This window comes from Paramormyrops kingsleyae, chromosome 19, assembly GCF_048594095.1.
Source record: "Paramormyrops kingsleyae isolate MSU_618 chromosome 19, PKINGS_0.4, whole genome shotgun sequence".
Lineage (NCBI taxonomy): Eukaryota > Metazoa > Chordata > Actinopteri > Osteoglossiformes > Mormyridae > Paramormyrops > Paramormyrops kingsleyae.
This window is the reverse complement of record NC_132815.1, coordinates 10973973-10986822: the sequence shown is the minus strand read 5'-3', so window position 1 is coordinate 10986822 and position 12850 is coordinate 10973973. Positions and strand designations below refer to the sequence as shown.

The 12850-nt window shown below is 45.1% G+C and overlaps 1 protein-coding gene across 2 annotated transcripts in view; it reads left to right on the top strand.

Moving 5' to 3' along the window:
• The window catches only part of mettl24 (methyltransferase like 24), a 31157-nt gene that overhangs the window by 16330 nt on the left and 1977 nt on the right, over positions 1 to 12850 (top strand). For both annotated transcript variants that reach the window (XM_072702688.1, XM_023836928.2), the window contains one exon: positions 4207 to 4432. In XM_072702688.1, coding sequence (XP_072558789.1) covers positions 4207 to 4432 — 226 coding nt within the window. The remainder of the gene's footprint in view (positions 1 to 4206; positions 4433 to 12850) is intronic.

The following is a 12850-nucleotide window of genomic DNA, read 5'->3' as shown; positions in this document are numbered from 1 at the left end:
AGAACGGGAGGAGTTCCCAGGCATAATAGACGTCATTTAACACGACACAAAACAGCAGGGGCTCCAGACAGGCAGGTAATTGGGGGCCCTTAGTTTCTACAGTACAAGTTCCCTTGGTGGTGATTCTTCACACAAACATTTGTAGGGTTAGTTCAGTTCCCCAACATGGCTAAAACTGCAGAAATACTCAATGCACTGAGGGAAAGAATCATAATATTATACAATCAATGTCTTTCTGATAAACATGCCTGTCTGATAAAGTGCCACAACACTTGATATGAGGCACACAACTGTGCACTACATCTTTCTGAAATTCAAAACGACTGGTGAAACCATTACTCTGGAGGGAAGATGGAGAAAAAAAGTCCAGCCCAAGGACAGATAGGTACATCGATGAGCTTGTCATGAAAAACCGAAAGTTGTTTGCCACACAAATAGCAAAGCAAGTAAAGGAGGCTACTGGAATTCAGGTTTGCACACAAACAATAAAGAGCAGGCTGAACGAACGTGGGCTGCATGGCAGGGTTCCTCATAAGAAAAACAAACTGAAACATCTGAAATTTGCTCAAGAACATGTTGAGAAGCCTATCAGCTTCTGGAAATCAATTGTATGATCTGATGAATCCAAACTCAACATGTTTGGATCAGATGGTCATCAGAGAGTGTGGCGCAGCTCAAAGGAGGAGTACAGTCCCCAGTGCCTGAATCCAGCCATCAAGGAGGGTGGCGGGAACGTGTTGGTTTGGGGTTCCAAGGCAGCTCGCGGCGTCGGCAATTTGCATTTTATTGAAGGCACCATGAATTCTGAGGTGTACGAGGAGATCCTGTCCACTCAAATGATCCCATCTGCTGCTAAACTGCTTGGACGTTTCCCAACAAGATGACGACCCCAAGCACACTGCAAAGCATATGAAAGCCTTTCTCGCCAATAAGAAGGTGAAAGTGCTTGAGTGGCCCCCACAAGGTCCGGATCTCAATCCTGTTGAGCACCTCTGGGCTGAACTGGAGAGGAAATGCCCAACAGACCCACCAAACAACAAACAGGACTTGAAAGACATGCTCCATCGCACATAGAAGAGCCTCGACACAGCCGTTTACAGCAGGCCAGGAAGCTGCACGCTGACATCACTGTCAGAGGAGGGCCAATCAAATACTGAGCAGGACTTTGAGAAAACTCCAGTGGTCAAGTGTTCAATTGTTTGAAGGCAATACGTTTCATAATTTGAAAACAATTCCAGAATATGTTTTGAATGAAAGTTTTTCTTGTTTCTTTACATAATTCACACATAATTGTAACATTTAATTTTTTTGTTTAATTTTGTTCTTCAAAATCCTCAACTTGCATTTTTTTACCATTTTTTCAAAGCGTACAAATAATTTTTGGCTACACTGTATGTAATTGCTCCTGTATGTAATGAGAAAGCCTGCTGTGGTCTGGTTTTCACTCGTTACTGGGTATTATTTTGGAAATTACTACATAATTGCCGTTATTTCCGGCCCCCCCCGACCGCTGTGGGGCGTTGGGCCTGGGTGGGGCAGATCGGGGCAGTATGGGCTGGTGCAGATGTTAGGAAATGGCACAGGTGCATTGGCTGTGAACGGTAACAATGAAAGACTGAAAGTCATGGGGGGGCGGGATTAACCATAAGCTGTCAATCACTGCATGCTGTAACCCAATGGGGATTAAGCGAGCAGTAATCAGGTGGTGGGTCAGGCCTATTAGTGAAGGCATCAGCTGGGTAAAAATCTCTTTCCCATGGATTTGGATGTTCTGCAGAGTGTCCTCATGGCCTCTCTGATGGTGAGTAGAGCTCCCTACGTTCCTTCAGACGCTGTATCAAAATGGTTTGTCCTCAAAGGTGGTGACCCCCCCCCCACCCTCCTCTGTTCACGCCCCCTCCACTTCGCTCTTCCTGTTTCCTCTTTGGGACTCATTTTTCGAGAAGCTGCAGTTCACAATGGCTCAGATCAATCTAAATGTCAATGTCCCGCTTCAGGGTGAGGCCGTCCTGCAAGGGTGGGCAGGTGCAAAAGTCAAGCGGATAAGAGGAATGTTCACAAGATTTTACTGTCACGCTACCAAATTCATTTGCATACGTGATTGTCTTGTTTTGAGTTTACGTCAAGAACGTCTCCGGTCGGAATGGCCTTGTGATGTGGGGCCTAGGCAGGAGCTGGGATCTGATCTTGGGAAAGCGTTCTTTCTAGTACAGAGGCAGTGCTTGATGGAGGCAGGGACTGAGAAGAGAACCAATCAGATGAGAGGGGGGTGGGGCTTGCAGGGCAATGTGGCTTGCGGCTTAGGGAATTCCTGCTGCTTAGTCAGGGCTGAAAAAACAGACCATAGCAATTTGCACATATCACAGCATGGGGGGGGGGGAATTAATTATCACATTGAACTCCTGTCACTGGACTCTCCCTCTTGAGACTGCCCCCCCCCCCATATTGCATAATTCATATCAAAACAGAGAATTAATTCAGACAAAGCGACTTGGAGAATAGGAGCTTTTCTCCTGGCCCGCTGGAGATCTGCATGCTGTGATTCCTTCCCATGAAAGCTGGTTTGCTCGCAGTTTCCCCCTTTTTCAGCACAGACATCCCCGACAGTTTTCTGTTGGCCACCTTACACCTCATTTAAAAGGCTTCCTGACAGAATGAACAGGCCGGCATTGACGCCGCCATCAGTCTGGGGGATGATGGATGATGTTTCCTGCACATTTGGAGAAGTTTTGCTGCTTTTCTGTGTGCCGTTGTCGTGCCGACATGTTACTCCCTTACTCCCGCGTCCAGCTGACGCAGAGTAGTTATGGTTCGTTTGGTAGCACCGTCACCTCCCTCCCCCCAGGGTTGTGGGTTCGAATCCACCACCTCCTCACATGTGTGTGAACCCTGCACATTCTCCCCATGTTACAAGAGTGCACCTATTTCCACCCAGAGTCTAAAGACATGTGGTTAAACCAAGTGGATGAATTCTATAAATTGCCCATAGCAGGTGTGCCCTGCAGGGGGCGTTGTCACCTCCTTTGCCTGGCATAGCCACCAGGCTCTCTGCCACTCTTGTACCTGATACGAAAATGGATGATAGATGGATGAATTCCCCCCTTTAATTAACTTACCCTCATTCAGTCCACCCTACCACAACCATCAGAGCTACGTCGAGACCTTTCATCCCCTCCTTTCGTGGTTCTGTTCGCCTTACGATCTCGTCCAGCTTTTCTCTTCCGTTTGGCAGTTGGCACTGGTCCTGCGACGACGAATTAATTAACGACAGCCCCGAGAAACGTACGTCTGTTGGGAACGAGAACACGCCATCCGTGGATAATCGCCGTGTGGGACGCATCCCAGAGCTGTAATTAAAACAAGATGGCAAACATTTCACTCAAAAACAGGGGACAAAAAAAACCTGCTTTGTCCCCCCTCCCTGATGGTGGGCTTATCACGGAGGTTCATTGTTGTCTCGGGGGAGTCCTGTTGTGCCTTTGAATGCCATCTATCAGGCTTGCTGCGTGGATTGTGTTGCCGACACTTAGCCTGTCCCAGCATGTCCCCACCTTAGCAGAGCCACTGTCTGGAAGTGATTGGGGAGGTTAAAAACAAAAACAGCCCCCCCCCCCGGGGGCGCCATGGAGCCCCAAATAGGGTAAACAGGAAATGGCTATTAGCCGCTTGAAAAGAGAAAATTCTTGCATTAATACAGAGGTATTCAAGCTTTTTTTGATAGCCCCCCCCAGGGTTGATATATTTGTCCTGATCCCCACCCCAGCACACACACTATATTAAATACAAATAAATGGAAATCAATTATTTTAATTTGTTGACATCATATAATGTGTGCCGGCATGTAATTTGCTCACATTATATTTAAAATTTCTGAAGGTCGCAGTTTTGATATCGGTCTGCCCCCACCTGTTCTCATTTTTTTTTCCCCCCTCACCTGCACCCCCCCCCCCATGCAATTCCTTCATGTCTGACAGTTTGAATACCTCTGTATTAATATAAGATGAATCAGGTTGAGAGTAATATTAAATTTGAGACCTGTGAAGACACTCAGTAATATATTCATGAACTGAATCTTTACTGCAGTCTTAAGGTGAAGTCACCTGTGTGTGTGTGTGTGTGTGTGTGTGTGTGTGTGTCTGTATGTGTGTGTGGTGTGTGAGTACGTGTGTGTGTGAGCTCACGTGTTCTGTGTGCTGCCCTCCTCAGGCTGGGTGTAGATGCCCGTCAGCTGGAGTTGGCCCTGGCGCGATCCGGGTGTGAGGTGCATCGCTTCGACCCCAGCGGCCCCCGGGGGCACCAGCACGACTCCGCCATGTGGCACCACAGCCTCTCAGTGGGCTGGCGGGACCCCAACCCCGCTGTGCCCCCCCCACAGCAGCGCGGCACTGCCAAGAAGCTGGCCACTATCCTCAGCGACTTCGGGCACAGGACGGTGAGGCGGCCTAGGGAGGTACCCCCCCCCGTGGGGCAGAAACAGCAGGCCCTTCTCTCCGAGGGCTCCGCTTGTCTTCAGTGGATAAACGACTTTCCATTGCGTTTGAAGTATTCACAAGGCAGAGCAGCTCGCTCAGTTTACGATGTTTTTCCACCTATAAATGTAGTTTTTTTTTTTTTACGGAAAGGTGATTTTGCAGAAGGATTTCGCTCCGGCGCTTGCCGGTGACAGCTCTGCGGGAGGCCTGCCAGATGAATGGTGCAGTAAAAGCAGCCTACAAACGCTCCTCCTTTCCCGTTTTCTTACCTTTTAAGAGACAAATAATAGACAGTTATTAAGCAAAGGCACTCAAACACATACAACACGGCTCAAATTATACTTAAACAGCTATATATTTTCTTGCTTTGGTTGCTGCAAATACTTAATAATTGGGAATCGTTGTCATGCAGCTAAAATCAATGCAGGGGCAGATTCTCTCAGTGAGGCTGGCAGGTGATTTAGTGAGGGAGGCTTACAGGCAGTTGTTTTATTTAAAAAAATAAACTGAGGAGACCTACATTCTGGCATGGCGGCCTACCCTCCAGTTTGTGTGCATTAATCACTGTCATGTATTCGAGAGGAAATCTATAATAACAGGAATGAGGGGCCAGCGAAAAGACGAGCGGTGTTGTGTGATGTGATGCGTACCTTCTGGTTGAAGCTGCCAACCCCCACATCATCTGCGGAGCAGGGGAGCGGGGGGGCAGGGGTGGGGGTGGGGGCGGGGGGGGAATCTGTGCTCTCAGAAAGTCATGTAGGTCATTCCTCATTCGGAGTGCGAACTGCGGTGGACACATTTTTAACAATCATTTTCGTTAATCCAAAAAATACATTGCCGTAATATGTCTGCTAATGTCCGATTATCATACATGCAAAATGAAGAGCTTAAATCCCAATATATATTAATATATTTTAATGTAACATGGTGTTATTGCATTCATTTTGTTATAACTGTTTTTATTCCAGTTTATATTTTACTGTGTTTGCGTTTAATGGCAGTTCAAGTTTAAGATCCTCTTCATGAAGAAAAACGTGTTACAGTGTGCTCCAGATCGAAAGCCCTCTGAGTTAAGGACTGACATCTTCCCAGCCTCAGAATTACTGTTGTCACTATTTATTCCCATAAGGTTTAAACACAAATAATTCTCAGTCATATTTTGAACTTGTTGTTAAGGTTGTCATAGTTAGCATTAGCATTTTTCCCATAGAAATGAATGAGCAGTCCCCACAAAGATATGATTACAGATGTGTGTGTATACAGAGAATGAGAGCCAAAGAGCCGAACTGGTCCATGCAGGATTCCATGATTCAGCTTGATAACCTTTATCCCTTGTAACAGAAGGTGTGACCAAGTCAGGCCTAATACAGCATCTCAAATAGTATTATTATTTTTACATTTCCAGTGTAGCTCTGGTTAAGCTATTTTCAGTCTTTGGTCTGATGGAAGCCAGACTGGAATTTTTACGAGTGAATTGCGAGTTGTGACACTGCATTTTTTCCCATGGATTTATAAAGGGGAGTTTTTTTGTCTGGTCTCTGTAGGTATGTATGCGAGGGAATCTTGGATATAGCTGTAAACAGGTCCTGATGTGTGTTGGCTTTGTGAAAAATGGGCACAGGAAGTACTGAAGGGGATCGTAAGGAAGGTGAGTGATTCTAAGGATACCTTCCCTGGCCCTAACCTGCCCCATGCACAGGGTTTCACATATTACCTTAAATCTGCTCTCAATTATCTAAACTTATAAATGGCATCAAATCCTGCTAGATTCTTATCGATTGGTGGGTGTCATTTCATTACCGTGACAACTCATGTAATATAAACTGTAAATGTAGCTGGGTGGTCTTTAGGGGAAGACCCTTGTGTAACGGGACTCTGATGTCGCTAACAGAGCCTCGTAGAAACGAAGGGGCTGAATGTTTGAAAATGTTACAGTTTTGTGAGTTTGCACTCAGACCTGTCCCTAACGGGAACACGTTAGCATTTCAGCGTTTGAGAAATATGCGGGGGTGGGGGGGGGGGGGGGCTCCCCAGATGCACCTCTGGGAGGGAAAACAAATATGTACTCCTGCTTTTGTCATTTTATTATCCGTGCATTTACTCCCCGTGCGTGTAGTGGGTCTTGCACATCACTTTCTGCCTTGGTGTGAGTAGCAGATTGAGTTAGAGTGGACTGCTGCCATAGCAGCCATTCAGAAGCAGGCCGATAACCACATTACTTACTTAATCATCTCCCCGGTCCAGAGCGGCTCGCAGACCTCAAATATGTGACTGTTTGCTTGCTTTTGCCGGGTCTAGTTCTTTAACCACAGTGCCATCTACCTGCCAAAAGTGAAAATGCAAAACAAAAAGGGCCCGAGTGGAAGATGGAGTGTCGGATCTCTGCCATCTCCACCGGTTTCCCTTATGTTTTGGCAGCAGGAAAACTTGCAAGCTTATAACTCACAAATCGAAGGGGAATGAAATAGCTGGCTTCCTTAGCGGTTTGTTTCGGCTGTAAAACAGGGACTGAGAATCCTGCGCAGAAGTGAAAGTATGCATTTCCTTTGGTGTCTTATCAGCGCTCTGTGTGACTCACGTCTGCTGGTCAGCGTTCAGTCTTACTGCTCCGGCGGTCTTTGTAGATCGCATAGTAGGACCAGCACATTGAACTCCTGAACTCATTCGAGGTGGCAGGAAAGCAGGCGCTTAATTGCGATCGTCAGCTGCAATTAGTATCCGCATTCGCAGGAGCCCATGAAGCGCGTGAACCTGCACTGGTACAGGGCCAGATGCCCCAGAAAGGTGACTGTACACCAGTCTGACTCTGCCTACCCGCGGCGTGCCTGAGTAACCCTGCGGAGCCTCGGCTCACATTCGCCACCCCTCCCCCCTATTTGGAAGCTGTCACGGCCTCTGGTGCCCCCGTGGCATAATGGGACATTCCTGCCCGTCTATTTGTCTGATAAATTCATATTGCAAATAACGTTTCTCCCGCTGAATAAAAAGCAATACAGGCCCTGTGGAAATAAACATTCACTAAAAGTCTTTGTGCGGGAATGAAGGGAAACCACACAGCCTTAACCGACAAGAACTGCATATATAAACAGATATATTGGTCTCTATACATTGGGACTTTCTAAAAATGATTTTAGTAAAATATACCTAATGATATCTAATAATATAATCTAACAGTACAAAACAGTGTATTGTGGATATAATGACGCTGTGTTAGTCAAAACATATAGACTGAATAGCTATCACTGAGAACAGATGAACAGATTTTAGGGCTAATGGTGGTTGAGGTTTTCATTGTAGTGTAAGTGGCTGTGGGTGTGAGGGTGGTATCTGCATGGATCTGGACGGTGATATCTAGCTGTCGTCCAGGGCTGAGCTGGCTGATTTCCACTCCCACTGAACAGTTTACTGAGACGTGACTGAGCCGTCGGTCACACCGTCACCCTGCCCCGAACTGTTTTACATTCCCACAGCCTTTGTTGATGTTTTCAGGAGGAATTTGAGCTGATAAGACTAACTATAATATTGCTAATTACTCAAATCCCTAAACAGTTAAACACGGGTGAGCTGTTGCTCTTTGTTTTTTAGCTTGAGGAGGAATTTTGGCAAACTAATGAGCCAAATCACTTTAAGGTCACATATTATACACAGTCAACTATTTATCTATGCAAATGTACCAGGAACTCATCTTGTTGGCAGGATGCAGTTGTTGTTTCAGAGACCTACTCAAAAAGCCCCCCCCCCCCCCCCCCTCCTCCCTGGATGTTCCAAAAGCTAAATCAAATAGCTAGCAAGTTAAGTGTGAAGATCATAGCTAGCTAGCTGGTTAGCAGAACATGCTGCTTCTGGATGTCCTAAATAAAGAACACATTTATCATCTAGTGTAGTGGCTGTTTGTGGCCACAACCTTGGGGGCCTCATACAAATGCATGGTTTGAGTGGCGCATGGTTGTCAACTTTGGTCAGCAGGCTGGCATGAGATTTTCATTTGGAGACAAGTCTGCACGCACATGCATGTAACAGTTTTATTACCTAGTAAATAGTCTGTAAGGCTTGCGAACTGCCCAAACGCTTTTGATGTGGCTATTTTTAGGTTTATAATAGAATAACATAGATTTGCCGCAAGATTTCTTGCATGAGCGTGAGAGTCTGAAAGTGTGAGTGTCACGCGAGATGCGTGAGAGTTGGCAACCCTAGTTGTCGTAAACGCCAGCACTGCTTGTAGGATAGAACCTTTTTGACCAGTTAAACAATTGTGAACCCCTGGCTTATGATGCTATGACGTTGAACAAGCATGTAACAGCAGCAGAGAGCTGCATAGGGTGTGACATCAGCGCTGCAGGTACGGTGCATGCTCTCCCATCAGTCTCCAAGTGACGCTCTGTTATCCGCGCATGGCAGGGTTGACAGGCCCCCTGGCGCCGTTTAATGCAAGCATCAGCTGAGCATGAACATTTGCCAGTGACCTCGACCCGGGCCGTGACCCCCGCAGGCTGGCCAGCTCACTGCGCCTGACCCCATATAGGTAAGGGTTCTATATAAAAAGGATGTCTGGGAACAGATATCCTTCATTGATGCCTCTGTGCAGCTCTGGACCAATAGGAAGCTGTAAACCATGACCTTATAAGGAAGCTTGTGGCTCAGTGGGTTAGGATGCTGTTCTTGTGATTTGAAGGTCACAGGCTCAAAGCCTGGGGTGGTGGTTCCACTGCTGGGTCCATGCACAAGGCTCTTAACCCCCCAGGTGCTCCAGGGATTCTTTTTGACCCTGCTTTCTCAGAAATGTACATCTCTTTGGATAAAAGTGTGAGCTAAATCAATTAAGTGTGCCAAAGCTGTAAGTTGAAGGACATCTGCAGACGTTTCTTCTATGTCTATACTATAAATATTATCTTAGCAAATGTTTTAATAAACTCATTTCATGAATGTAAATGTGGATCTGTTCCTGATTAGAACACAAATAATGCACCAGGGTAATGAAAATTTAATATTGACCAGAAATGGTAAAATGTTCATTTTTCCCGGTTAGTCATAGTAATTAGGCTTGTTTTATAAATTGTCTGTTTTCTTCAATTTCATATGCAGTGTTAACATGTCGCTTATGCGATTTCCGGTTAGTTCATACTTATTTAAAAAAGACTGAATTGGTTATTATTATTGTTACTTGATTATTTCATATACCATTCTTTCATATACCATTCTTTTCATTTTCCATCAGGTGGGGCTGGTATAAAGGCACAGACTTGGGTATGGACAGTAGAGACGTGTCCTTGCCAATATTGTGGGAGTAGAGTGTGTTTGTTTTTTGAGGTGGGGGGTTTGGAATTGATTTGATCCCTACTGGTATTGAAACCAAACCTACACCCTCGGGCTGGGGGCACAAATAAGGTATTAGAAATGCTGTTTATTTTAGAGGTTCATTTTAACTGCCTGCCATCTTGTCTGGCCTGTGTTAAGCGCGATCATCTTCAGCTTCTTGGTTGAGCCTTAACTCTCCGTCCTGGACAGTCTACACCTTTTTGCTTGTAGCTCAGCGGTTCCTTTGATATTCCACCTTTAATTTGTACAGTCTGTGAACCGTCTTGTGAATGATCGACTCCGTTGATCGAGGTGCTGTCGTCTCAGTTCACGTGCTTTAGCTATAGTTGTTTCTTTGCAGCCCTCAAAGTCAAAGTGAACATTATTGTCATCTTTCCATATACGCAATACATAAGTAAAACGTAATACAGTAATACAGAAAAACGAGATGTGAAAGCTCAGAATCCACAGAATATACATAAAATTGAATTTTTACACATAGTGTATTTTTAATTTTAATGTGGATAAATGACAACCCCCCCCCCAAAAGGGCTGATGTCAGTGGTCACTGGCGCTTGGCTCAGACCCAGTGCGTTTATCTCTCATTTGACATGAAAGGCCCCTACATGTCCACCCACCGAAGGGTGTGGCACTTCGCTTGGTTCATTAAAAAAGGATTAATCTTAAATGATCCTGAGACCATGTGAGACCGGGCCTGTGATATCTGCTGTCTGTTACCTCACACATCCCAATCACCTTCTGTTTGAATGCTGACTGCACTTTAGCTGGAATTTATATGTCTTGTTGACATTTTAAGGCTTAGGTTGGGAATTGTGTGTCGCACAACTTAAATAGCTTTTGTAATCAATCATTTCTCTTGGGGGGTGAGCATTTTATTGTATATTACCCCTCGGTGCGATTCAGAGTGGCTCTGAGAGAACGAGTAACAAAAGATCAGCTTGAAAAACAGTCACAGCTCTATGGGGTGTATAGTGTTTGAGTTCAGCTCTCAGAATGTCAACTAATGTGTGTCGAGTTTAATATACAGCCATTTTGATTTTGTTAAAAGATCTGATAGTGTTTGTTTAAACTTAGCCCATTGCTGGGATAACCCAGTCTCTGCTTGAGTCGAATGTTAAAGGTTATGGGGATTTATTAAGCAACCTGGATTGTGGCTATAGATGACAGGCTAGCCTTCCGTGTTGATGTTCATGTCAACCCATCCATATTCCCCATTCTCTTCTACAAAGCAACAGCACTCCAACCAAACACGACTTCACTCCAGAGGGTTTCAGGTTACGTTCTATCCAGAAGGCTCTCTTTGACATAATTTCTGCATGTTTGATACGTATCCATTGTCATTCATTTTGGGAGGAATTATTGTGATGTAACACAATATGCTTAACACAATGTTCCCGGTCAATGAAGTGCCTGTGAAAATCTTTCCCCACAGTTGCACAATTACAAGAAGCGTGACCTCATAATTAAAATTAAATTCCGAAAGAGCTGCTCATCATGTCGTATTCTTGTAAAGTGTAATGAAAGAAAAATAGCAAATGCATTGAAACTGAACCCGAGAATTCGTGGGTCACTTCATGCTGATTAATATTTGCTCAGAGCAGGGCTTCTAAATTATCAGATGTTCCGTCTCTGTGAGCCAGGATGATGAATGGATCAGGCAGGAAATCCCTTCATGTTCTGGAGAGTCGCAGAGCAGCGGTGGACGCGTCGCAGCCGACGAAACGCTGACTTTCATGGGGCCGTAGGGATCCTCTGAGGATGCAGTGTGACGGAGACCCTGTCTGTCGGCTAGTTTTCCCTGCCACCTGATCCATCCCTGCCGCTTGCGTGTTTCTGTCATGCAAATTTCCACGTGTGTATTTAATATATAGTCGTGAATGTGCCCTTAACATCCCCCCACCCCACCACCAAGGCTATTTGTGGTCATGGGGTATGAGATACGTCAGCCTAAGCCCAATAAGTCATCATTTCAACAGAAGAACATAAAGCATTGTTCCGCTTTTTACAATGCCAGTCATGCTTAAATTATGGCTCAAGCTTACCCTGGTATTATTTTTGAGTCAAGTCATCCCTGTTGAAGGTTCTTGACATGAATAGCATTAGCCAACTGGATAAATGTAAGTGGGGTGTGTGTGTGTGTGTGTGTATATATGTGTATATATAAAAAAAACCTTCAGAGTTTTCAGTTGTATAATGATTTTTACTTTACCTTAAGCTTGAGGGTGAAAGGTTTGTATATGTGTGCTGATTTACCAGCTAAATGCATAGCTAAACAGTTCGCTTTCCGTTTGTTTTGAAATGCTTTATTGTTTCTTGATATAATAAACATCGTTACTGTATAATTAGCCATCTAACTAGAGATGAAAATTTGTTGACGCTCCATTGAAAGATGGGAGGTGTTATGGAAGGTTCTAGTAGGCTTTAATATTTCTGCAGAAATGATTATCTGCTGTTTGATCTACGTGGGTCTTGACACATCTCCATCCAAATACCGTTTCGGTGTCCTTCACCAGGCCAAGTTGCCCGGCCATGGAAAAGATCAAAGGTGACTTTGGGGAATTCATCGAGTGTTGTTCAGAGTAACAAATTTTCCTCCTGGGCAGGTCATGTGAAGGTAGATCTAGCCTTCAGCTTACAGAGAGAATGAGTTTTCAGTTTTAACCACTAGTGGTCTGGTATATGCTGTGGCCAAGAGCAGCCGTGAGAGTTGTATGTCCTCTGACTCCCAGGTGGGTGACGGGCTGATCTTTGTCAGGAACACCTGCACTGCTTGGAGTCAATCATAGAAGCACTTATATTCTTATAAACCAGGGGAACCTCTCTCTCTCTGACAAAGATTTGGAGCTGGTTGGTGTCAGGAGATGAAACTGTCAAATAGTGAGCCAACGGTATGCAAAATGTTCCCGTTCAGTTACAGGGCCGGAGGTGCATGCATTCTGCTCTCTTGAAAATCTCGAAATTCATCGCCCAAGCACTGTAACAGCCTCACTATAGCTAAAAATTATTTCCCAGAAGAGCAATTCTGCAGGAAATGTGCAAGTAAACAAAACTATCATGCTTAT